The 26,617-nt window shown below is 45.6% G+C and overlaps 1 protein-coding gene across 1 annotated transcript in view; it reads left to right on the top strand.

Moving 5' to 3' along the window:
• The window catches only part of LOC140208634 (NACHT, LRR and PYD domains-containing protein 3-like), a 33,755-nt gene extending 7,587 nt beyond the window's left edge, over positions 1 to 26,168 (top strand). Inside the window, exons 3-9 of the mRNA XM_072277467.1 lie at positions 4,416 to 4,582; positions 12,570 to 12,741; positions 12,840 to 12,905; positions 18,546 to 20,301; positions 20,781 to 20,867; positions 21,019 to 21,186; positions 21,333 to 26,168. Coding sequence (XP_072133568.1) covers positions 4,416 to 4,582; positions 12,570 to 12,741; positions 12,840 to 12,905; positions 18,546 to 20,301; positions 20,781 to 20,867; positions 21,019 to 21,186; positions 21,333 to 21,420 — 2,504 coding nt within the window. The 3' untranslated portion in view covers positions 21,421 to 26,168. The remainder of the gene's footprint in view (positions 1 to 4,415; positions 4,583 to 12,569; positions 12,742 to 12,839; positions 12,906 to 18,545; positions 20,302 to 20,780; positions 20,868 to 21,018; positions 21,187 to 21,332) is intronic.
• Positions 26,169 to 26,617: the final 449 nt, after the last annotated feature.

The following is a 26,617-nucleotide window of genomic DNA, read 5'->3' as shown; positions in this document are numbered from 1 at the left end:
AAAGCGCACAACATCCACCAATTCTCCTTTGTCTGCCCTGCTTATTATTCCCTCAAAGAATTCCAACAGATTTTACAGCAGAGATTTTCCCTTTAGGCAACCATACTGACAATTAATAAGTAAACTGAAAACATTGCTAAGTCCGTGTAGCTGTTTAAAAATATGAGGAAAAGATGCTCGCAAATTTTGTACCTGATGAGCCTGCTGACTGGTTGCGTCAACATCTGGTCTGGAGGGGCCACTGCATAGGATCAGGGCGAAAGCTGCAGAAATTTGTAAACTCAGCCAGTTCCATCATGGACACTGTCCTCCCCAGCATCAAGCGCACCTTCAAAAGATGATACCTATGTAACCATAAAAAATACCTTCTCCATTCTTAAGTTACTCCCATCACCTAGGACATGTCCTCGACTCGCTTCCATCAATGAGGAGTTAGGGACACATGCACAACGGTTCAGGAACAACATCTCCTCTGTCACCACTGGAATAGTCAGTGTTGTTTCTCAGGTTGAGAAAAGAGGAATTCCAGTAAATCATCGGCTGTGGAGAAATTAGTGGGGAGTATGCTGAGTGATACATTGTGTTTGTATCTGAAATCGTATAGAAATTGTATAGCATTATTAGAGATGGTCATCATGGGTTTAGCGCACCAGACTATGTTCTGCATTAGGAGGAGGACTGATGAGGGAAGGACAGTGAAATTTTCATACACGGATATTAGTAAAGTTTTCACAATGGCCCCTTAAGATAGACAAATGTGTAAGGCAAATTCGATCCTTGGAGACATGCAACATTATTTTGCCCAAACAAAACAGGTACTGCTGGCAACGGCTTTGAGCAGAGGTGCTCCGCAGAGGTTCAGTGTTGAACGCTCTGTAATCTGTGATGTTTATAAATGACTTGGGAAAACTCTTGTCGCTGATGCACAAATTTGCAGAAAATGCAGAACTCGGTGGAGTTGTGGATGTTCGGAATGTTTGCTAAAGTATAGTGTAGATTATTGATCAGCGAAAGGCATGGGCAGAGAGATGGCAGCTGGAGTTTAATATAGGAAGGTGTAAGGAGTTGCACATTTAATAGTCAAATATACGAGGTAAGTACAAGACAGTAAAGCACAAGACCTTGATGAGAATTGATATACAGAGGAATTTTGGTGAACAAGGGCGTATCTCCATGAAAAAGGCAACACATGTAGTCGGATCGTAAAATCAATCTACGACATCGGTCCAGGGTTGAATCCAAATGTGGAAAAGTCTATAAGACCCACCGAGTCTGCTCCTTCATTCAACCATGAGCTGATCCAATTCATCCAGTCATCCTCACTCCCCTGTTTCCACCGCATATCCTTTGGTGCCCTGGCTAATCTATTTCTGTTTAAATACACCCAATGACTTGGCCTCCACAGCCGCCCGTGGCAACAAATTTCCCAGATTTACCACCCTCTGCCTAATTTCTCCACATCTCAGTTCTAAAAGGATGTCGTTCAATCCTGAAGACGTGCTCACTTGTCCTAGGCTTCTCTACTATGGAAAGGAATTAGCCATATCTAATCTGTCCAGGCCTTTTAACATTCGGAATGTTACTATAAGATTCCCCCTTCGTCCTCCTGAGCTCCAGGGAATACAGACTAAGAGTTGCCAGACGTTCTTCATACGGTAACCCTATCATTCTCAGAATCATTCCCGTGAATCTTCCCTGAACCCTCTCCAAAGTCAGTGCAGTAACTGTAGGGATCTTTGATCAGGGCGTAGTTGCGGGTTGCGTGCAGTTCTGGTCTGTACGTTACAGGAAGAATGTGGAGTCTCCGGAGAATATGCAGAAGACTGCTGCATGAATTACAGATTATTAGATATAACGGGAAATTAGGGATAGGCTTTTCTTTTGGTGTCAGAGGCATGATATCCCCTTCGTACTTTGATAAAGTATATCAAATTACCTGAGGCAGAGATTACACAGACACTCAGTCACTTACTCGGTGTTGAAATGTGAAAATGAGAGGGCATGATTTCATGGGAGAGGGGTGATTGTGCCAAGAACATTTACGATGCAGGTTTTCCACTGAGAGTAAACAGTGCCTGGAACGGGCTGCCAAAGAGGTGATACGATTACAGCGTTTAAGAGACATTTAAATGGCCACATGGACAGACAGGGACTGGAGAGAAATAGACCATGAGGATGTAGACAGGATGGTTTCACAATGACATCATGGTCGACACAGACATGGTGTCACGAATGTTCTGTTTCTGGGAATAATACAGAGGGTGCAGGATCAGTTCATTCCAAAGAGGAAGAAAATTTCTAACGGGAGTAAGGAGCGACCGTGGATGACAAGGGAAGTCAGGGACAGTGTAAAAATAAAAGAGAAGAAGTATAACATAGCAAGGATGAGCGGGAAGCCAGGGGATTGGGAGACTTTCAAGGAGTAACAGAAGATAACTAAAAAGGCAATACGGTGGTGGTGGGGGCGGGGGCGGGCGGAGGAAGATGAGGTACGAAGGTAAACTAGCCAAGAATATAACGGAGGATAATAAAAGCTTCTTTAGGTATGTGAAGAGGAAAAAAATAGTTAAGACCTAATTTGGGCCCTTGAAGACAGAAACGGGTGATATTGTTGTGGGGAACAAGGAAATGGCAGACGAGCTGAACAGGTACTTTCGATCCGCCTTCACTAGAAAAGACACAAACAATCTCCCAGATATAATAGTGGCCAAAGGACCTAGCTTAATAGAGGAACTGAAGGAAATTCGCATCCGGCAGAAAATGGTGTTGGGTAAACTGATGGGACTGAAGGCTGATAAATCCCCAAGGCCTGATGGTCTGCATCCAAGGGTACTTAAGGAGGTGGCTCTGGAAATCGTGGACGTATTGTAATCATTTTCCAATGCTCTATAGATTCAGGATCAGTTCCTGCGGATTGGAGGGTAGCTAATGTTATCCCACTTTTTAAGAAAGGAGGGAGAGAGAAAACAGGCAATTATAGACCAGTTAGTCTGACATTAGTGGTGGGGAAGATGCTGGAGTCAATTATAAAAGATGAAATAGCGGCATATTTGGATAGCAGTGGCAGGATAGATCCGAGTCAGCATGGATTTACGAAGGGGAAATCATGCTTGACTAAACTTCTGGAATTCTTTGAGAATTTAACTATGAAAATGGACATGGGAAAGCCAGTGGATGTAGTGTACCTGGACTTTCAGAAAGCCTTTGATAAAGTCCCACATAGGAGGTTAGTGTGCAAAATTAGAGCAACTGGTATTGGGGGTAGGGTACTGACATGGATAGAAAATTGATTGGCAGATAAAACAAAGAGTAGGGATTAATGGATCCTTTTCAGAATGGCAGGCAGTGACTAGTGGGGTACCGCAAGGCTCGGTGCTGGGACCGCAGCTATTTACAATATACATTAAAGATTTAGATGAAGGGATTAAAAGTAACATTAGCAAATTTGCAGATGACACAAAGTTGGGTGACAGTGTGAAATGTGAGGAGGATGTTATGAGAATGCAGGGTGACTTGGACAGGTTGGGTGAGTGGGCAGATGCATGGCAGATGCAGTTTAATGTGGATAAAGGTGAGGTTATCCACTTTGGTGGCAAGAACAGGAAGGCAGATTACTATCTGAATGATGTCAAGTTAGGAAAAGGGGAAGTACAACGAGATCTCGGTGTCCTCGTTCATCAGTCACTGAAAGTAAGCATGCAGATACAGCAGGCAGCGAAGAAAGCTAATGACATGTTGGCCTTCCTAACAACGGGAGTTGAGTATAGGAGCAAAGATGTCCTTCTGTAGTTGTACAGGGCCCTGGTGAGACCACACCTGGAGTATTGTGTACAGTTTTGGTCTCCAAATTTGAGGAAGGACATTCTAGGTATTGAGGAGTGCAGCGTAGGTTCACGAGGTTAATTCGCGGGATGGCGGGACTGTCATATGTTGAAAGATTGGATCGAATAACCTTGTACACACAGGAATTTAGGATGAGAGAGGATCTGATTGAGAAACATATAAGATTATTAAGGGATTGCACACGCTAGAGGCAGGAAACATGTTCCCGATGTTGGGGGAGTCCAGAAACGGAGGCCACAGTATAATAATAAGGGGTAGACCATTTAGAACGGAGTTGAGGAAAAACTTTTTCACCCAGAGGGTTGTGGTTCTGTAGAATGCTCTGCCTCAGAAGGCAGTGGAGGCCAATTCTCTGGATTCTTTCAAGAAAGAGTTAGCTAGAGCTCTTAAATATAGCAGAGTGAAGGGATATGGGGAGAAGGCAGGAACGGGGTACTGATTGTGGATTATCAGCCATGATCACAGTGAATGGCGGTGCTGGCTCGAAGGGCTGAATGGCCTACTCTTGCACCTATTGTCTATTGTCTATTGTTCCTGTGCTCTACTGTTCCATGTTCTATGCCTGCCCACAGATCTGAATTCCGCTTTTTCCACCTTCCTGTCAAATTGTGACGATCACCAACTGTTCCGGTTGACGATATTCTACATGGAGCGACTGGAGCAGGCGATTGAAGAGGGTGTGGAGGGATTCGGCCTCATATTAACAGGCGATGATCTCTTCACTGGGAGAGAGTATCACGTAAGTGGAAAAGATACAGATTGACAGCAGATTCTTCAACAGACTGACTGAACCGATGTGACGGAACAGCTCTGTGTGGGTCAACAAGGCAGCGCGGGGCTGCAGTCACATTGAACCTTTATTCAGCAGATTGATGTTCTGACTGGAATCTGCCAAGTAACCGAAGACATTGTATCGATTCAAAGAGTTGCGATAAGAACAGTGATTGACTGTCAGTAATGTAACATGTGATTGGTACAGCCAATTGACAGATAATGACTTTATATTCATCTTTCAGTCTTCCAAACATGTTTCCATTGCTTAACCTCAGCTGTCACACAGCACTGTTTGGATCCCATAATTCATCTAGATTGTGACTTCTTTCTCCAACCATCTGGGGTCTTCCTTCACCATCATGGGACACCTCCGCCCCCACCCGCAATCACTTAAACAGATAGAATTTGGCTGTTGTCTCTCCTATGAGCTACTGACCCTCTTGAATTTAAGCAAATATCCCATCATGCCGCATGTTACCAGTTACCTTCTGTTCTTTGTGACTTTTGCATTTTGAGTTTGTAATTACCAGCATTAAATGGTAACACTCAGAATTGGAAAATTAGCATTGAAAACATTCCAAACATCTGCAGATATCACAAAATTACCTCTAGACATCTTTCCAAGTGTCCCGGTCTTTCTGTGGCACATTCACAGATGAAATTATAACGAAGAACCACAAACTGTAACTGAATATAACAGTTGCCATGAGACAGCTGACAGTTTCACTCTGACCTCTCTTCTCGGCATTACTAGCACTGTGGTCTGTCACACATGCATAGAAGTCCTGAAATTGCTGAATGCTGACACTGGAACCCTCATGGAGCCTAGCAGTGAAGTGTGAATCTCCTGCAGTTCACCAAGCAGTTACCCCGGGAAAATCGACGGTGACCCATCCATGATCCGTTCTAGTCATAGTCATCGAACACTACAGTACAGCAACAGACTTTTTGGCCCATCTAATCTGCATCGACGTATTAATCTGCTTAGCCCCATTGACGTGCACCCTGACCAGAGACGTCCATACCTCTCCCATCCATGTACTTACCCAAATTGCTCTTAAATGTTGAAATGGAATTTACATCAACCACTTCCAATGGCAGCACGCTCCACACTCTCACCAACCTCTGAATGAAGAAATTCACCCTTCTGTTCCCTTCCAATTTCCTCCTCAACACATGCTCTCTATTGATTAACTCACCCAACCTCAGTTCTAAACGTCTGTTCAGACTGACTCTATATATTTTATAAACTTGTATACTGCTATCAAATCTCTCTTGATCGTCTCACACTCCAGGAAATAAAGTCTTAACCTATTCAAACTTTCCCTATATCTCATGTCCTCAGGTCCTGGCAACATTCTTGTAAATTTACTCTGCGCTCCTTCAATTGTATCTATATGTAGGTGCAACACCTCACACTTGTCTTCATTAAATTCTATTTACCATTTACAGCCTATTATTTCCAGCTCTTCCAGGTCGCACTGCAAGCTTTGATAACCATCCTCGCTGTCAGCTACCCTGGTTTCATCCAATAATTTGCTGTTCCAGGTTACGACATTATCATTGATAACGTCGTTATATATGACAAACAAAACCCGAACTAGTGCTGATTCCTGCGGCACACGACTAGTTATCGACCTCCAGTCAGAGAGTCAAATATCTACCACCTCTCCTAGCTTCTCTACCGAATCGAATATCCAAACCAACTTACTACCAAGTGACTGAATTTTCCTTAACGAGCTCTCATGAGGGACCTTGTCAAAGGCCTTGCTGAGGCCCCTGCAGACAACATCCAGTGCCTTGCCTTCATTACTTTCCTGGTAACGTCCTCGAGAAACTATAAGATCCTTAGAGAGGATTTACCAGGCACAAACTATCCTAATCAGTCATTGTCTATCCAAACACTGATATCCAGTCCTTTAGAGTACCTGTTAATAATTTTACCACGACTGGTGCTAAGCTCACCACCCTATAATTTCATGTCTTATTCTAACAGCGTTTTCGAACAGCAGAACAACATTGGCTATCCTACAATCCTCCCGCATCTCACGTTGTAAATATTTGTGCTGGAGCTCCTGCAATCTCTGCTCTCGCTTCAGACAAGGTACGAAGGGAAACCCGGAGGATTTATCCTCCCTAATCTGCCTCAAGGGAGCAAAAACCTCCTCTTCTCTAATCTGTATAGGGTCCATGATGTCTCTGCTGTTTTGCCTCACTCTAAAGACTCTGTATGCTCCCAGAGTAAATATAAATGAATATAATACATGAATGGCCACATTGAACTTCAAGAGGACCAGGTTTTGTCCGTTGGTATACTTTTGCTCTGAATATATTTGATGAAGATTTTGGGGTCCTCTTTCTCCTTGTCTACTAGAGGAAACTGATGCCGTACCTTAGCCCTGCTAATTTCCTCCTTTAGTAACTCTTGCGTTTCTTATACTCATCAAATATCTTATTTGTTCCTTCCTGCTTCCACTTGCTACGCGCCCAGGGCCACAAAATCCAAGGCTCCCTAAACTTGTTATCCTTGTGTTTTATACTGTCAGGAACTTTCAAGCTCTTCAGTTACACTCCGCAGTAAAGCAGTCAAACTCGACTCTCAAAATATCAGATTTGGAGCCCTCACACTTAACAAGCACATCTTTGCTTGAAAGCAACTTGTCCCAATCCATTTTCGTCAGATCTTTTCCGATACCATTAGAAATGGGCTTTCTCCAATTTATAATCATAACCCGAGGACCAGACCTACCTGTTTCCATAATGATCCTTAAACTAATGGTATTATGATCACCAGATCCAAAGTGTCCTCCTGCGCACACCTCTGTTACCTGTTCTGTATTTTTACCTAATAGGAATTCCAGTACGTACGGTCTATAGTTGTTACCCGAAAATAGTGATTCTGGAGATGTCCCTGATCACATTTGAATGGCATCATTCCATCCAACCCTTTAAATTATGGGTGCCCAGTCAGTAAATGGAAAATTAAAATTATCTACCATCAGAACCTTGTGTTTAGTGCAACTGTCTGTGATAATATGATATATGATATAACACAAAGGGGCAGAAAACGCTGGTGGGAGTTGTGTACAGGCCACCTAACAGTAGTAGTGAGGTCGGAGATGGTATTAAACAGGAAATTAGAAATCTGTGCAATAAAGAAACAGCAGTTATAATGGGTGACTTCAAACCTATATGTAGATTGGGTGAACCAAATTGGTAAAGGTGCTGAGGAAGAGGATTTCTTGGAATGTATGCGGGATGGTTTTTTGAACCAACATGTCGAGGAACCAGCTAGAGAGCAGGCTATTCTGGACTGGGTATTGAGCAATGAGGAAGGGTTAATTAGCAATCTTGTCGTGAGAGGCCGCTTGGGTAAGAGTGACCATAATATGGTGGAATTCTTCACTAAGATGCAGAGTGACATAGTTAATTCAGTAACAAAGGTTCTGAACTTGAAGAGGGGTAACTTTGAAGGTATGAGTCGTGAATTAGCTAAGATAGACTGGCAAATGACACTTAAAGGATTGACGGTGGATATGCAATGGCAAGCATTTAAAGATTGCATGGATGAACTACAACAATTGTTCATCCCAGTTTGGCAAAAGAATAAATCAAGGAAGGTAGTGCACCCGTGGCTGACAAGTGAAATTAGGGATAGTATCAATTCCAAAGAAGAAGCATACAAATTAGCCAGAAAAAGTGGCTCACCTGAGGACTGGGAGAAATTCAGAGTTCAGCAGAGGAGGACAAAGGGCGTAATTAGGAAGGGGAAAAAAGATTATGAGAGAAAACTGGCAGGGAACATTAAAAACTGACTGTAAAAGCTTTTATAGATATGTAAAAAGCAAAAAACATGGGTAAAGACAAATGTAGGTCCCCTACAGACAGAAACAGGTAAATTGATTATGGGGAGCAAGGACATGGCGGACCAATTGAATAATTACTTTGGTTCTGTCTTCACTAAGGAGGACATAAATAATCTTCCAGAAATAGTAGGGGACAGAGGGTCCAGTGAGATGGAGGAGCTGAGCGAAATACATGTTAGTAGGGAAGTGGTGTTAGGTAAATTGAAGGGATTAAAGGCAGATAAATCCCCAGGGCCAGATGGTCTGCATCACAGAGTGTTTAAGGAAGTAGCCCAAGAAATAGTGAATGCATTAGTGATAATTTTTTAAAACTCGTTAGATTCTGGACTAGTTCCTGAGGATTGGAGGGTGGCTAATGTAACCTCACTTTTTTAAAAAGGAGGGAGAGAGAAACCGGGGAATTATAGACCCGTTAGCCTAACGTTGGTGGTGGGGAAACTGCTGGAGTCAGTTATCAAAGATGTGATAACAGCACATTTGGAAAGCGGTGAAATCATCGGACAAAGTCAGCATGGATTTGTGAAAGGAAAATCATGTCTGACGAATCTCATAGAATTTTTTGAGGATGTAACTAGTAGAGTGGATAGGGGAGAACCAGTGGATGTGGTATATTTGGATTTTCAAAAGGCTTTTGACAAGGTCCCACACAGGAGATTAGTGTGCAAACTTAAAGCACACGGTATTGGGGGTAAGGTATTGATGTGGATAGAGAATTGGTTGGCAGACAGGAAGCAAAGAGTGGGAATAAACGGGACCTTTTCAGAATGGCAGGCGGTGACTAGTGGGGTACCGCAAGGCACAGTGCTGGGACACCAGTTGTTTACAATATATATTAATGATTTGGATGAGGGAATTAAATGCAACATCTCCAAGTTTGCGGATGACACGAAGCTGGGCGGCAGTGTTAGCTGTGAGGAGGATGCTAAGAGGATGCAGGCTGACTTGGATAGGTTGGGTGAGTGGGCAAATTCATGGCAGATGCAATTTAATGTGGATAAATGTGAAGTTATCCACTTTGGTGGCAAAAATAGGAAAACAGATTATTATCTGAATGGTGGCCGATTAGGAAAAGGGGAGGTGCAACGAGACCTGGGTGTCATTATACACCAGTCATTGAAAGTGGGCATGCAGGTACAGCAGGCGGTGAAAAAGGCGAATGGTATGCTGGCATTTATAGCGAGAAGATTTGAGTACAGGAGCAGGGAGGTACTACTGCAGTTGTACAAGGCCTTGGTGAGACCACACCTGGAGTATTGTGTGCAGTTTTGGTCCCCTAATCTGAGGAAAGACATCCTTGCCATAGAGGGAGTACAAAGAAGCTTCACCAGATTGATTCCTGGGATGGCAGGACTTTCATATGAGGAAAGACTGGATGAACTAGGCTTGTACTCGTTGGAATTTAGAAGATTGAGGAGGGATCTGATTGAAACGTATAAAATCCTAAAGGGACTGGACAGGCTAGATGCAGGAAGATTGTTCCCGATGTTGGGGAAGTCCAGAACGAGGGGTCACAGTTTGAGGATAAAAGGGAAGCCTTTTAGGACTGAGATTAAGTAAAACTTCTTCACACAGAGAGTGGTGAATCTGTGGAATTCTCTGCCACAGGAAACAGTTGAGGCCGGTTCATTGGCTATATTTAAGAGGGAGTTAGATATGGCCCTTCTGGCTACGGGGATCAGCGGGTATGGAGGGAAGGCTGGTGTAGGGTTCTGAGTTGGATGATCAGCCATGATCATAATAAATGGCGGTGCAGGCTCGAAGGGCCGAATGGCCTACTCCTGCACCTATTTTCTATGTTTCTATGTTTCTATATAATACTAAATATGATCAGATAAATCAAATTGACTATTGGGTGCTCTGTAATATAATCCCATTAACGTATTCATCCCTTTCCCAATCCGTAGTTTCTCCTATGTAGGCTCATTAGATCATCTATTCAGTTTGTCCTGTCTGAGGAATGCTCTATCGAATCGTGTCTAACGCAACGGAATCCTTGTAGACTGAGCTGGCAATCCAGCACCTCTTCCAACCAGATCACATCAATGGTTACAATGCTGTAATTAAATGTGTTGATCCGTGCTCTAAGCTCATCTGTCTTTCGTACTATAGTCCTTGCATTGAAATAATAGGCAACTCGGAATATCAGTTTCACTATGTACATTATTTAGTGTCCTGACCATGCATGTCGGCTTTATAACACCTTTCCATCAGAACCACACAACTGATCACTTCGATTCTTCGCCCCACGCCCCGCAAGTCTCGTATAACACCTCCCCCCGTGCAACACTAACAACCCTTTCCGCAAGGTTATCAGCCCCCTCCAGTTCGGGTTCAAAACGATCTTACAACTGCCGGTGATCTGATTCTCTAAATCCCATTGACTATTGGGTTGCATATAATATAATCCCATCAACGTGGATATCCTGTTCGTATTGCTGAGTTTCACCCATATAGACTCAGTGGATGAGATTTCCAGTTTGTCCTGTCTGAGCAATGTAGTGGCACTTTGTCTGACTAGTCATACCACCCCGCCTTTTTAATTATTCCCGCTCTATCGAATCGTGTCTAACGCAACGGAACTCTGGAAGACTGAGCTGCCAGTCCTGCGCCTCCTCCAACCAAATCACATTAATGGTTACAATGCTGTAATTCAATGTGCTGATCCATGGTCTAAGATCATCTGCCTTTCCTACAATACTGCTTGCACTGCAATAATACACATTTCGGAACATTAGTTTCATCATGTTCATCCTGTAGTTTCCTTACTTTCTATGTTGGATTAACAAAGTTTTTTTTTCCCACACAGCTACTCCACTATCCACTCTGGTCTGTTGACCCCTGCAACTCAAGTTTAACATCTCCCCCTCCCCATGAAGCGCTAACAACCCATCACGCAAGTCCATCAGTCCCCCTCCAGTTCAGGTGCAAAACGACCACGTCTGTCCAGGTCCCATTTTCTTTGGAAAAGCGCCCAATCATCCAAATATCTGAAGCCCTCAATAATGCACCACCTCATCAGTCACACTGTTAGACTGTATTATCGTCCTATTTCAGGCCTCACTAGCACATGGTACAGCCCTGGAGGTCGTGCCCTTCAGCTTAGCATCTAGCTCCATGAACTCACTTTGCAGGACCTCATCACCCTTCCTACACTTGACATTGGTACCGACGTGGACCACAACCTCTGGCTGCTCACCCTGCTCCTAAGATAGTTTCAGACTCGATGAGAGATATCCCTGCCCTCAACAACACCCTATCGAGAGACCTTGCTCTCGTCAACAGAATCTCCAGACTGTTCTCCTATCCACTGAATTCCCACTGTCAATGCAGCTCACCTCTTCTCACCCCTTCCGAGTCACAAAACCAAACTGAGTGCTAGAGGCATAATCGCTGTGTATCTGCTCTGTTAGCTCAAACCCCACAAAAGTACCTGTTATAGAGGGGTTTCTTGCATTGAGGCATTCCGATTTTCCCGTCGTGACGGTCACCCAGTTACCTGTGTCCTGCGCCTTGGGTATAGCTCCCTCCCTGTATAGCCTCTCAGTCAACCTCTCAGCATCCGAGTGATCTTCAGTTCATCCAGCTCCACCTCCAATTCCGGAGCACAGTCTGTAAGAAGCTGCAGCTGGATGAAATTCCTGAAGGTGTAGTTGTCGGGGACACTGGATGTCTCCCTAACTTGCCACACCCTATAGGAAGAGCATTCCACTATTCTCTCTGGCATTCCCGCTGTTCTAACCGTGAAAAATAGAACGGGAAATGTTATCCAAAATCTACCTATAGCCTCTACGTCTCCTCACTGTACCCTCTCTGACACAAAGACTCAGCTCCCCTCTCTATCTCTGGCTCACTCACGCTATGTCTGCTCCGCTTAAACATTGCCAAATGGATAATTCCCCGCAATCTGTGGCGTTCAAAAAGTCTGACTGACCCCGCTTGCTTCTTTAAAAACCTTTCCCCCGCTATGAACACTTCAATTGCTCTTAGTGATCTGCGGCGAGCAGAATATGCTGGGTCAGTCCATGTTCAGGGTAGATTTGTACCCATCCCTCTGCTCCCCAATATATTCCCCATTGTTCATTACAGAGCGTGACTGAGCTGGTGGAGAAGGGAAACCGAGCGGGCGCTTCCAAACTCCTCCTGGATCTGGTGATGGAGAAGGGCTCCGGGGCCCGGAGGGTGATGTGGGAATCCTTTGTGAAACTACACCACCATTTACCGAAGCTGAGCAGAATATTGAATGAAATACGGGAACGTGGTACGGTGAACAATACACTGTGTGTTACAGATGTAAATGCTGATGAATTTACAGTATTACACAGAACAGACTTCATGCAGGTTAATCTGTTTGAACAGGTGATGCCCAGTTCGCCTACATGGACAGCGAGCGGGATTTATCTGACGTGCCCGCGCATCTGAAAGGTAAGCGATGGAACGGAAATGTCTCAATCTTTATTTCACTCTGTGAGTCTGAACGCTTGTCTTTAGAGGCCTGTCGAGATACTGTCAGAGTCTGGAGACAGGTTGTTGCTGTTGTGGCTGGAGGACAGGAAATTATTTGCATTTGTCACAACACCGGGCACCTTCCCGGTCTCGGGCTGTGCGCTCACAGGCCTTTATCAGTTTTAAAAACAGGCGTTCCCGTCGGTCATAGTGGAAGCCTCGGCGTTCCCCTTTCATTAGCGCCGAATATCCCGAGAATGGACAAAACTGAAGCCAAACCGTTCCGATTGGAACATCCAACTCCGGTAAAGGAAGTCACAACCCTCGGATCCAAAGTGGAGCCGGGATTTGCTGTTATTCCTCCATAAGACCACAAGACATGGGAGCAGCATTCGGCCATTCAGCCCATCGAGTCTGCTCTGCTATTCCATCATGGCTGATCCCGGATCCCACTCAACACCATACAGCCGCCTTCTTGCTATATCCTTTGATGCCCTGACCAATCAGGAACTTCCGCCTTAAATATACCCATGGACCCGGCCTCCACTGCAGTCTGTGACAGAGCATTCCAGAGATTCACTACTCTCTGCTTAAAAACAATCCTCTTTACCTGTTCTAAAGGATTGACCCTCAATTCTGAGGCAGTGCCCTCTAGTTCTGAATACCCCACCATAGAAAACATCCTCTCCACATCCACTCCAACATTCAGTAGGTTTCAAAGAGAACCCACTGGATTCCTCTAAATTCCAATGAGTACAGACCCAAATTTACTAAAAGGGCTTCTCATATGTTAACCTCTACATTCCCGGAATCATCCTCCTGAATCTCCTCTGGAGTCTCTTCAATGACGACACATCTTTTCTGAGTATGGGGCCTAATACTGTTGAACATACTCCTTGTGCGACCTGACTACAGTTTTATAAAGGCTCAGCGTTATCTAATTGATTTTATATTCGATTGCCCCTGAAATATATGCCAACATTGCATTAGCCTGCTTTACCACAGACTCAACCTATAAATTAACCTTCTGGGAGTCTTGCACGAGGTCTCCTAAGTCCTCCTGCACCTCTAATGTTTGAACCCTCTTCCCATTTATGGTCTGCACTATTATTCCTTTGACCAAAATAGATAATCATACATTTCCCAACACTGCATTCCATCTGCCACGTTTTTCCCCATCCTTCCAATTTGTCTCAGTCCTGCTGCAATTGCATTGCTTCCTCCGCAAAACCTGTGCCTCCACTTATCTTTGTATCATCCGCAGACTTTGCCACAAAGGCATCAGTTCCATTATCTCAATGATTGACAAACAATGTGAAAAGCAGCGATCCCGAAACTGACACCTGCGGAACACAATAAGTCACAGGCAGCCAACCAGAAAAGTGCTCTTTTATTCCCACTCGCTGCCTCCTGCCTGTCAGCCATTCCACTATCCATGCCAGTATCTTCCTTTTTGATCAGCAGTCTGATAAGTGGCACCTTATAAAATGCCTTCCGAAATTCCAAGTAAATAGCATCCACTGACGCTCCTTTGCCTACCCTGCTTGTTGCTTCCTCGTAAAACAGACTTGTCAGGCATGATTTCCCTTTACAGAAACCATACTAACTTTGATTTATTTTGTCATTAGTCTCCAAGGACCTGGAAACCGCAACGTTAATAAGAGAGTCCAACACTTTTCCAACCATTGAAACACAGGAAAGTCTATAGCACAGTACAGGCCCTTCGGTCCACAAAACTGTACCGAACATGTCCTTATTATAGAAATTACCTAAAATTACGTATAGCTTTCTATTTTTCTGAGCTCCATATACCTATTCAGGAGTCTCTTAAAAGACTCTATCGCATCTGCCTCCTTCACTGTTGCCGGCAGAATATTCCACGCACTCACCATTCTCTGCGTAAAAAAAAAATACCCCGACATCTCCTCTGTACCTACTTCCAAGCACCTGAAAACTATGCCCTCTCGTGCAAGCCATTTCAGCCCTGGGAAAAAGCCTCTGACTATCCACACGAACAATGCCTCTCATCATCTTACTCACCTCTATCAGATCACTTCTCATCCTCCGTCACTCAAAGGAGAAAAGGCCATGTTCACTCAACCTATTCTCATAAGGCATGCTTCCCAATCCAGGCAACATCCTTGTAAATCTCTTCTGCACCCTTTCTATGGTTTCCACATCCTCCCTGTAGTGAGGCGACCAGAACTGTGCACAGTACTCCAAGTGGGGTCTGACCAGGGTCCTATATAGCTGCAACGTTACCTCTCAGCTCCTGAACTCAATCCCAAGATAGATAAAGGACAATACACCGTATGATTTTTTAACCACAGAGTCAACCTGAGCAGCAGTTTTGAGTGACCTATGGACTCGGACCACAAGATCCCTCTGATTCTCCACACTGCCAAGATTCTTACCATTAATAATATATGCTGCCATCATATTTGACCTACCAAATGGGCCACCTCACACATATCTGGTTTGAATTTCATCTGTCACTTTTCAGCCCAGTTTTGCATCCTATCGATGTCCTGCTGTAACCTCGGACAACTCTCCACACTATTCACAACACCCCCAACCTTTGTTTCATCGGCAATTTACTAACCCACCCCTCCACTTGCTCTTCTAGGTCATTTATAAAAATTCAGGAAGAGATGTAATCCCGGAACCGATTCCTGAGGCACGCCATTTGTCACCGAACTGCATGCAGAATATGACCCGTCTACAAACACTCCTTGCCTTCTGTGGGCAGGCCAATTCCTTATCCACAAAGTAATGTCTCCTTAGATCCCATGCCTCCATACTTTCTCAATAAGCCTTGCATGGTGTACCTTATCAAACGCTTTGCTGAAATCCATATGCACTATATCTACTGCTCTACCTTCATCAACATGTTTAGTCACATCCTCAAAAAAATTCAGTCAGGTTCGTAAGGCACTACCTGCCTTTGACAATTGCTGACGAATTCTAATCATATTCTGCCTCTCCAAATGTTCATAAATCCTGCCTCGCAGGATTATTTCACCATCCTACCTACCACTGAAGTAAGACTCACTGGCCTATAATTTCCTTTCATTTGCCTTCCTCCTTTCTTAAAGTTTGGAGTGATATTTGCAATCCTCCTGTCCTCCGGGACCACGCCAGAATCAAGTGATTTTTGGAAGATAATGACCAATACATCAGTTATTTCTTCGGCAACCTCTCTCAGGACTCTGGGATGTGGTCCAACTGGCCCAGGTGACCTATCCAGCATAAGACCTTTCAGTATGCAGATCACTTCTCCTTTTGTAATAGCAATAGCACTCACTCCTACTGCCTGTCACTTACAGACCACTGCACACTACTAGCATCTTCCAAGTGAAGACATATGCAAAGTACCCACTAAGTTTATCTGTTATTTCTTTCTCCCCCATTACTATCTCAACAACATCATTTTCCAGTTATCCAATATCAACTCTCAACTCCCTTTTACTCTTTATATAACTGAAAAAATTGTTTATTATCCTGCTTTATATTATTCGCTTGACCGCCCAATATTTCATCTTTTCCCTTCTTATAGCTTTTTTAGTTGCCTTGTGTTGGATTTTAAAGGTTTTTCATTCATCCAACTTTCCACTTTCTCCTTTGCTACCTTATATCCCTTCCCTTAGCTTTTATGCAGTTCTTACCATCCTTTGTCAATCACGGTTGCCTACCCCTGCTGTTTGAAAACTTCTTCCTCTGAGGGGCATATCTATCCTGCTCCTTGTGAACTATTCCCAGAAACTTCAACCATCTCTGCTCTGCCGTCATTCCCACTTGTATCCTCTCTAATCCACCCGGGAAAGCTCCTCTCTCATGCCTCCATAATTTGCTTTTTTCCATTGCGATACTGATACATGTAAGTTGTGCTTCTCCCTCTCGAATTGTAGAATGAATTCAATCATATTATGATTACTGCCTCCTAGAGGTTCCCTTACATTAACCTCCCCAATAAGTTCTGGATTATTACACAACACCCAATCTAAGTTAGCCTTTCCCCGAGTAGTCTCAGGCACAAGCTGCTCTATAAAGCTATCTCGTAGGCATTCAATAAATTTCCTCCCTTGCGATCCGACATGTCAAGTATGCTTGATTTTCCTATTCACCTTACATATTGAAGTTCCCTATTACAATTGTATCATTAGCCTTATTACATGCCTTCTCCAGCTCCCCTTGCAATATCAACCCTATATCTTGGCTACGATTTGGAGGCCTATATATGATTCTCATAATGTATTTTTTACATCCACGCACAAAGATTCAATATTCTCTGACCCTGTGTCACCTCCTTCTAAAGATGTAATTCCATCTCGAACCAACAGAGCCACACCACCGCCTCTGTCGTCCTGCCTGACCGTTCGCTATATCCTTTGATGTTAAGCTCCCAAGGATAACGTTCTTTCAGCCACGACCCAGTGACGCTCACAACATCATACCGACCAATCTGTAACTGCACCAAGAGTTCGTTCACCTTATTCCGAATGCTATGCTCATTTAAATACAGCATTTTCAGTTCCTCACCTGTGCGCTTTGAATTTTGTCTCTGTGGCGCAATTCAACAGTTTGCTGTGTGCATTTGAACCCAATCATTATCTTGTCCTTCCCTGCATTCATCTACTTGTAAACCTGCTGGCTCATCCTCAGCTCTAACATTCTAATTCCAATCCCCCTGCCATACTAGTTTAAAATACTCCAAGTTGCTACAGTAAATTTGCACGCAGGAATATTGGCCTCCTCGGATTCAAGTGAAATCTGTCTCTTTTGTACAGGTCCCACCTGCCCCAGAAGTGGTCCCAATTATCCAGAAACCTGAAACGCTGCCCCGTGCTGCAATTATTCAGCCACGCATTTATCTGCCACCTCATTCCATTCCTAACCTCACTGTCGCTTGGAATAGGCAGTAATCCCGAGATTACTATGTTTGAGTTCAGCTTCTCAGTTTCATTCCTAACTCCCTATGTTCTGTTTTCCAGAACTCCTCCAATTTTTTTCTTCCTATGTCATTGGTACCAATATGTGCCACGTCTTCTGACTGCTGCCCTTCATTTTCAGCATATTGTGGACATGTCCAAAAACATTTCGGACCCTGAGACCTGGGAGGCAAACTACCAACAGTGTTTCATTTTTGTGTCCACAGAATCGCCTATCTGTCCCCCTGACTATAGAGACCCCTATTACTGCTGTCATCCTCTTCAATTTCCTGCTCTTCCGCACAACATCAGGGTATTGCCTCAGTTCACTGTTACCCTCCGCAGTGTTGCTCAGTTCAGCAGAAGCTGAGCAGTGAAAGCAGAGAAACCAGTCGCTCCACACAACACTCTCCTCTCCAGAATCACGTGTTCACTTGGTGCTCACTGCAACACCTGGGAATCCGCAAACTACGAACAGAGGAGAGAGTGGAGACTTCGGCAGCGAATCTGAATCAGATCAGAAATGTTACTGGGCCATCATTCATTTTCAGACACTCTTACCTCTGACCTCCCGGTTTCAGCCAAATAATGTCATTAACATGTTTTTTTTTTTATTTTATTAGAGAAAACATGTTCAGTGTTCTATGTTCATCAGATCAGGCATTGACAAACTATTTCTGTCCGTCCTCAGATGTTCAACAGAAACACAAGGAGACTCTGCGGGCACAAACTGAAATACTGAGAGTGAACACGATCCTGATGAGGGAGAAGGTGAAGGTTTTCCAGCTGGTTGATCGATACGCTGAGCTCACGGTCATTTCGACTTTTCGAGATCGGAGACTGGTGGAACATGAGCTGCTGGCAAGAGGTCAGGATCACGAGGAGTGGAGAGAGAAACATCTCCGCAGAAAGCTGGAAAAAATCCGGGCCGATCAGTTATTCAAAAGGAGTTTTGTTCAAAAATTGAGAACATCTTACTTTGGAAACAAATCTGGGATCTCGGCTGCAGTGGCCGGAGTCCCGGGGATCGGAAAAACAACAATGGTACAAAAGATTGTTTATGACTGGGCCACGGGGAAATTATACCAGCAATTCCAGTTTGTCTTTAGTTTCAAATTCCGGGATTTAAACTCCATTAACTGCAGAATAAACCTGAAGGAACTGATTCTGGATCAGTATCCTTACTTTGGGAATATCCTGAGAGAGGTCTGGAAGAACCCAGAGGGATTGCTATTTATATTCGATGGTTTGGATGAGTTCAAGGACAGAATTGATTTTGCTAGTAGTCGGAGAGACACAGAACCTCGGTCCACATGCACAGATCCTGAATTCAAGTGCAAGGTGTCTGACATTGTGTACAGTTTAATCCAGAGCAAGCTGCTCCCAGGGTGTTCAGTTCTTGTTACCTACCGTCCCACTGCGTTACATTTACTAGAAGAAGCTCAGATCAGTGTCCGGGCTGAAATCCTGGGATTTGTTGGTGAGGACCGGAAGGAATATTTCTTCAAGTATTTTGAAGATCAGACGGTGGCAGCAGCTGTTTTCAAACACGTGAAGGAGAACGAGATCCTGTACACCATGAGCTACAACCCCTCCTACTGCTGGATCCTCGCTCTGGCACTGGGCCCCTTCTTCACACAAAGAGTCAGGGACCCGCAGCGAGTTCCCAAGACCATCACCCAACTGTACTCCTACTATATTTACAACATCCTGAAAAACCACAGCCGTGAGATTGAGAACCCCCGTGATGTGTTACTCAGGGTTGGTCAGATGGCCTTCAGAGGAGTGTCAGAGAAGAAGATTGTGTTTACAGATGGAGATTTAATCAACTACAATCTGCAGCCTTCCCAGTTCCTGTCCGGGTTCCTGATGGAGCTTTTGGAGAGAGAGGATTCTGCCCGGAGCGTGGTGTACACATTCCCACACCTCACCATCCAAGAGTTTGTAGCTGCACTCGCACAATTCCTGACTCTACATCCTGGGAAAATCCAGAAATTCCTCACTGAAGCCCACAGCACGACAGATGGGCGATTTGAGGTGTTTCTCCGTTTTGTTGCTGGTCTCTCCTCCCCAATGACAGCTTGGGGCCTGGGGGAGTTTCTGGGTCGATTTCCTCATGAAACGACCTGCCGGGTGATTGACTGGGTGAAGGAGGAAGTTAAAAGCCAGATTGGAAACACATGGAGTGAGGTTGGTAAAAGGAGCCTCCTGAACACATTGCACTACCTGTTTGAGACTCAGAATAGTGGACTGGCTCAGGCCGCACTGCGATCTGCGGAAACACTTTCATTCAGTGGAATATCACTGACTCCGATTGACTGCGCGGTCCTGTCTCATGTCATCGGACTCTGTGATACAATAAAACACCTCGACCTGGTGAACTGCCACATTCAGTGTGAAGGAATCCAGCGGCTGGGCCCCGGGCTGCACAAGTGCCGGGAGTTGAGGTAACTTGATTTATCTCTCACTCTGAAATGCGAAGCTGTTCAATTGTGTTATTGCAATGTAAAGGGATTTGGGTAAAACTGTAGTGAATCAGAATCTGAGGAATTGTGACAAATGAGCAGGAGATCGGTCAATAATTGCCCAAGAACGGGAGGGTTCTGTGGTCACTTGTGAAGGGATGTTGGAGGCTTCATCAGATCAATGAACAACGGCCATTGGTTTACTAGTAGTAAATCACAGGATTGGCCATCGGGGAGTGTGACAGAATATGTGAAGTTTACAGGGTCACACCGACACACTAAATTACTGACATTCGGTGAATGTGCTGGAGCTGGTCAGTGAGGGACATTGACAGTGATGGGAACTCCGATCAGTGATTTACTGAAGGGTTTAATGTTTCCTCAAATATCCGAGTGAGAGAAATTACCTCAGACCCACGGTTTGAATCACTTTGTTCACGAATTTGTCTGTTTGTGTTTAGACTTGGGAATAATGACCTGGGAGATTCAGGAGTGAAACTGGTGTCTGCGGCTCTGAGGAACCCGGAGTGTAAAATACAGAAACTGTGGTAAGTACCAGACTGTGGGAGATTGTGTTTACAGTCACTGGGTGTCTGACACTGAACATTAACGCCATCAGTAATTGTGTTACTGATAAACACTGGGGATTTGTACCAGCCCCTATCTCTCTGTGTTTTTCATCCTGTCTCTCATCTGCAGGCTGGGGGTTGTCTGTCTCACAGATTCTGGTGTCGAGGATCTCGTCTCCGCTCTCAGTACAAACCCATCATTGACGGAGCTGAATCTGACATTAAACTCGCTGACAGACCGATCTGTCCCCGCTCTCCGCCGCCTCATACTGACCCTCCCGAGTCTGGAGCTGATTGGGTGAGTGTTTCTGTTAATGTTCAGTGTGATAAAATATCAGCGGATCCGCGGATTTTCTGGTGATATTTGTCTGTGAGTGTTGTCCCCTGTTACTGACACTGTTGTGTAATCTGTTTATTTCATCTTTATTCTTTCATCCGTTTCAGGCTGCACGGTAATCAGTTCAGTGAGACGGGAAAGAAGGAACTGAAATCTCTGCAGGAATTCAGACCCGGTCTGTCAGTGACCGTGTGAACATCTGAATGCGTGAACATCCCCGCCCGCGGGATGGGGACAGTTTGGTCGATTCCCCGCCCTCCCCTTTAACTCCCGCCCTCCCATTTAACTCTCCCCTCCGCTTTAACTTCCGCCCTTACTTCTAAAGGCCGCGCGTCAGGTTTAATTCCCAACGGTTTTACCAAAACTGGCTCCAGTCTGGCGCCCCGCAACATCGGGAGCGATCCCAGTCCCGCAGTGACGTATTTCCACCTCCTGTCCAGCGGCGCAGCTTCTGCCGGATGTGCGGGTTCGAGACTCCCCCACGTGAGACACCGGGGAATTACACAGACAGGAAGATCATCGGTTCCCCGATGCAGAGTGACGGTGAGAAACGGGACTGATTATTCAACCGGTCACCCGTTTTCGCCGATCAGTTAATTGTGTGTGAATGTGAGTGAATCGGGAGCAGTTTATTTATTCCCGCACGTCAGCAGCTCACACATTGTTTAATTTACATTTGTTATGGTGAAATCAACAAACCGCTGTAACTTCTTGGCTTGGTGTCGGACTTGAGTCTCATTAGAGGAGAAACGGTGACCTGGGTTTACTGCTGCCCCCCGCACCCGGTGAACTGCAATAATGGGTCTGAGCTTCTCACACTGGTGCAGCAGCGTCTCAGCTCCAGGCTGACGGATGTCAGACTGCTGGTGCCTGGTCCCCAGTATCTCTTCACTCCCCATTCCCATTCAGGCTGACCACCGCTTCCTCATACCCCAGATACTCGCACTATCCTGACCCGCACCTTCCTGTGCGCTCTCCTTGCTCTCGCAGACAAAACCGACAAAGGAAATTGGAAGCAACACACATCAAAGCTGCTGGTGAACGCAGCAGGCCAAAGCAGCATCTATAGGAAGAGGTACAGTCGACACTTCGGGCCGAGACCCTTCGCCAGGGCTAACTGAAAGAAGAGACGCTGTATTAAAAAGATTTAAGTAGGGGAGGGGGAGGGATGGAGCTAAGAGCTGGAAAGATGATTGTCAAAATGGATACAAGGCTGGAGAAGCGAAAGGATCATGGGATGGGAGGCCAAGCGAGAAATAAAGGGGGGGGTCGCGGGGAGGCCGGAGGGTGGAGAGCTGGCAAGAAGTTATAGTGAGAGGGACAGAGGGAGAAAAAAGAAAGAAAATAACACGGGGAAAAACATCAAAGGTAATAAAAAATATGAAATAAACAAACAAACAAACAAACAAATAAATAAATAACGGATGGGGTGCAAAGGGGAGGTGGGGCATTAGCGGAAGTTAGAGAAGTCAATGTTCATGCCATCAGGTTGGACGTTACCCACTCAGAACATAAGATGTTATTCTTCCAACCTGAGTGTGGCTTCATCTTTACTGTAGAGGAGGCCGTGGATAGACATATCAGAATGGGAATGGGACGTGTAATTAAAATGTGTGGCCACTGAGAGATCCTGCTTTCTCTGGCAGACAGAGCGTAGATGGTCTCACCAATATATAGAAGGCCGCACCGGTAGCACTAACGCAGTATATCACCCCAGACAACTCACAGGTGATGTGTCACCTCACCTGGAAGGACTGTCTGGGGCCCTGACTGTCCCATCACACACTCCCGGAGTCAGACACAGAGTGAATCTCCCTCCACACCGTCCCATCACACACTCCCGGGGTCAGACACAGAGTGAATCTCCCTCCGCACCGTCCCATCACACACTCCCGGGGTCAGACACAGAGTGAATCTCCCTCCGCACCGTCCCATCTCACATTCTCGGGGTCAGACACAGAGTGAATCTCCCTCCACACCGTCCGATCACACACTCCCGGGGTCAGACACAGAGTGAATCTCCCTCCACACCGTCCGATCACACACACCCGGGGTCAGACACAGAGTGAATCTCCGTCCACACCGTCCCATCACACACTCCCGGGGTCAGACACAGAGTGAATCTCCCTCCGCACCGTCCCATCACACACTCCCGGGGACAGACACAGAGTGAATCTCTCTCCACACCGTCCCATCACACACTCCCGGGGTCAAACACAGAGTGAATCTCCGTCCACACCGTCCCATCACACACTCCCGGGGTCAGACACAGAGTGAATCTCCCTCCGCACCGACCCATCACACACTCCCGGGGTCAGACACAGAGTGAATCTCCCTCCACACCGTCCCATCACACACTCCCGGGGTCAGACATAGAGTGAATATCCCTCCCCACCGGAATTTCCTGTTTGACAGAACTCAGGGTTGCGTTTAGGCAATTTGACGAGATCGCCGATGGGTTTATTAGTTACAAGGAAAGCCAAGGGCCGTGTGGATGCTGACGACTTCGTAAAACTGATGATGTTCTAAATTCTGGCGGAGGCGGTGGATATGATCAGATTTCAGGCACTTCTGCACGCCTTCCTGACAATGGTGTGGGTGGGGGTGAGGGCTGAGAGAGGTTTATGGTTTCCGTGTCCCCACGCCGGGAGATTCATTGTGCCCGGTTCCCGGTGTCCACATAGCACACAGGAAGTTATACAGACCAAAGTTCCCAGTCTCCATATCCCACACTGGGAATTTTGCCAGGCACGGTTCCCGATCTCTGTCTCCGCACCGAGAGTTTTATCGCGCACCGTGTCGGGTCTCTGTATCGACACCGGCAATATTACCGCACACGTTTCCTGGTGTCTGTGTCCTCCTCTCTCCACGACACTTGGAGTAATAACTCACAGGATCCGGAGATGAGGATGTCGGACCGGTCTCTATTGTTTGCGATATATTTATTATCTGTGATAAACAGTCTGCGCGATCGAGTGGAGGGTGGTCGAGAGTGTCTGTCCTGTGAGGGGCTCCTGATTGAAAATGGTGACCAGGGAGGGAACGACAGAAGGATTCAGAATGGTCACTGGGGAGGGAGTGAAAGGTTGACTGAAAATGGTCTCCGGGGAGATAGTGACGGGCTGAGTGACAATGGGCGCCAGGGAGGGGACGATGGGCGGAATTAAGATGGACGTGGTCACCTTGTTTCTCATGGCCGGCGAGAGAAAAAAGATAGGTGGCGTTGTGGATAATGAAGCAGGTTTTCAAAGCTTGCAGAGAGACTTAGGCCAGTTAGAAGCATGGGCTGAAAGATGGCAGATGGAGTTTAATTGCTGATAAATGTGAGGTGCTACATTTTGGTGGGACTAATCAAAATAGGACATACATGGTAAATGGTAGGGCATTGAAGAATGCAATAGAACAGAGGGATCTAGGAATAATGGTGCATCATTCCCTGAAGGTGGAATCCCATATGGATAGGGTGGTGACGAAAGATTTTCAGAGCATTGAGTATAGGACTTGGGATGCAATGTTGAAATTGTACAAGGCATTGGTGAGGCCAGATTTGGAGTATTGTGTACAGTTCTGGTCACTGAATTATAGGAAAGATGTCAACAAAATAGAGAGAGTACAGAGATGATTTACTGGAATGTTACCTGGGTTTCAGCACCTCAGTTACAGAGAAAGGTTGAACAAGTTAGGTCTTTATTCTTTGGAGCGTAGAAGGTTGAGGGGGGCCTTGAGAGAGGTATTTAAAATTATGAGGGGGATAGATAGAGTTGACGGGGATAGGTTTTTCATTGAGAGTGGGGGAGATTGAAAAAAGAGGACATGAGTTGAGAGTTAAAGGGAAAAAGTTTAGACGTAACATGAGGGAGAACTTCTTAACTCAGAGAGAGGTAGCTGTGTGGAATGAGCTTCCAGCAGAAGTGGTTGAGGCAGGTTCGATATTGTCATTTAAAGTAAAATTTGATAGCAATATGGACGGGAAAGGAATGGAGGCTTATGGGCTGAGTGCAGGTCGGTGGGACTAGGTGAGAGTAAGCATTCAGCACGGACTAGAAGGGCCGAGATGGCCTGTTTCCATGCTGTAATTGCTATATGGTTATATAGAGGTTAATGGGGATATGTAAGAAGATAGACTCGGAGGGAATGACGCACTGACCTAAAATGGACGCTGATTCGCTAAAAAAATGTCTAATGGGGCAGGAAGACACTGACAAGTCAGAGGGAGTGGGGGCCCGACCTGAAATAGTCCCTGATTCCTGTGTTACAATGGCCGGCAGGGAGAGAGTGATGGACAGACTTCAAATGGCCAACAGGGAGGGAGAGACGCACCGGGTAAAATGGCCGAAATGGAGACAGTGGTACATTGAGAAGAGAGAGGGGGTAATGGGTCGATGTAAAATGATCTACTGGGAGAGAGTGACGATCTGACATAAAATGGCAGTTGCTTCGCTTAAACTGTCTGACGGAGCAGTTTAGGGTTAATGATACCTTGTTTAAAGTGAGCGCCAGGAAGGGAGGGGGTGAGACTCCGATTGAAAACATCATTAATGTTGTTGAGAAAATGGGGGAGATGTGGTGAATGAAGGAGACCCCGTTCGGCCGGGTTGAAACGGGACCAAGGAGGGAGCGACGCCTTGGTGAAAGTGAGCGGCAGAGAAGGAGTGAAGGACACGTTGACTTCAAATGGCCGACGCTTCACTGGAAATGTCTGCTGGGGAGGGAGTGACGGCTTTGGTAGAAGTGAGCACAAGAGAGGGAGGGACGCGCTGATTTAAAATGGCGAATCCTTGGTTCATGTGGCCGCCAGGGATGGAGTGAGACACCGACTTACAATGGCCTCTGTCGCTCACAGAATCTATGGCGAAGGAACATGCGGTGCCCGTGGATACAATCCCGGGATCGAGTGTGTTATTGATTGTAATAACAGTATTTTAATTTGTGTTTTATATAGTCTTAGGCATTGTATATATGTTTTAATTCTAATAATGTTGTCATTGAATAAACTTATGTATATATCTCAGATATTCACACAAACACATATACATGTGGGTTCTGGGGAGGAGGGGATTGGGAGGAAGAGCAGTGACGGGACGAGGAGTGGACTGATGAGACGGTGACCGTGGCAAAGTCACTGACTCAATAGGGGACGAAAAGGGGAGGAGACAGTTCCTGTCACAAACTGGTGGCCGACATGGAGAAGATAAAGTCGGGGTGAGGAGCAGTGAAACGACAGGAAGGGAGCGGGAGTGATGGGACGGTGAGGGAATGAAATTAATGGGACCGGGTGTGAGAGGATGTAATGGGATGGGGAAACGCCCAAACGCCCCAAGTTCCCTCGATGGGACAACCCGAGGAGCTCACTTTGATAGTGAGGGGAGAGAGACAGAGACAGAGAGAGAGA

Source organism: Mobula birostris, chromosome 13 (assembly GCF_030028105.1).
Source record: "Mobula birostris isolate sMobBir1 chromosome 13, sMobBir1.hap1, whole genome shotgun sequence".
Classification (NCBI taxonomy): domain Eukaryota; kingdom Metazoa; phylum Chordata; class Chondrichthyes; order Myliobatiformes; family Myliobatidae; genus Mobula; species Mobula birostris.
This window is presented reverse-complemented; position numbering and strand designations above follow the sequence as displayed.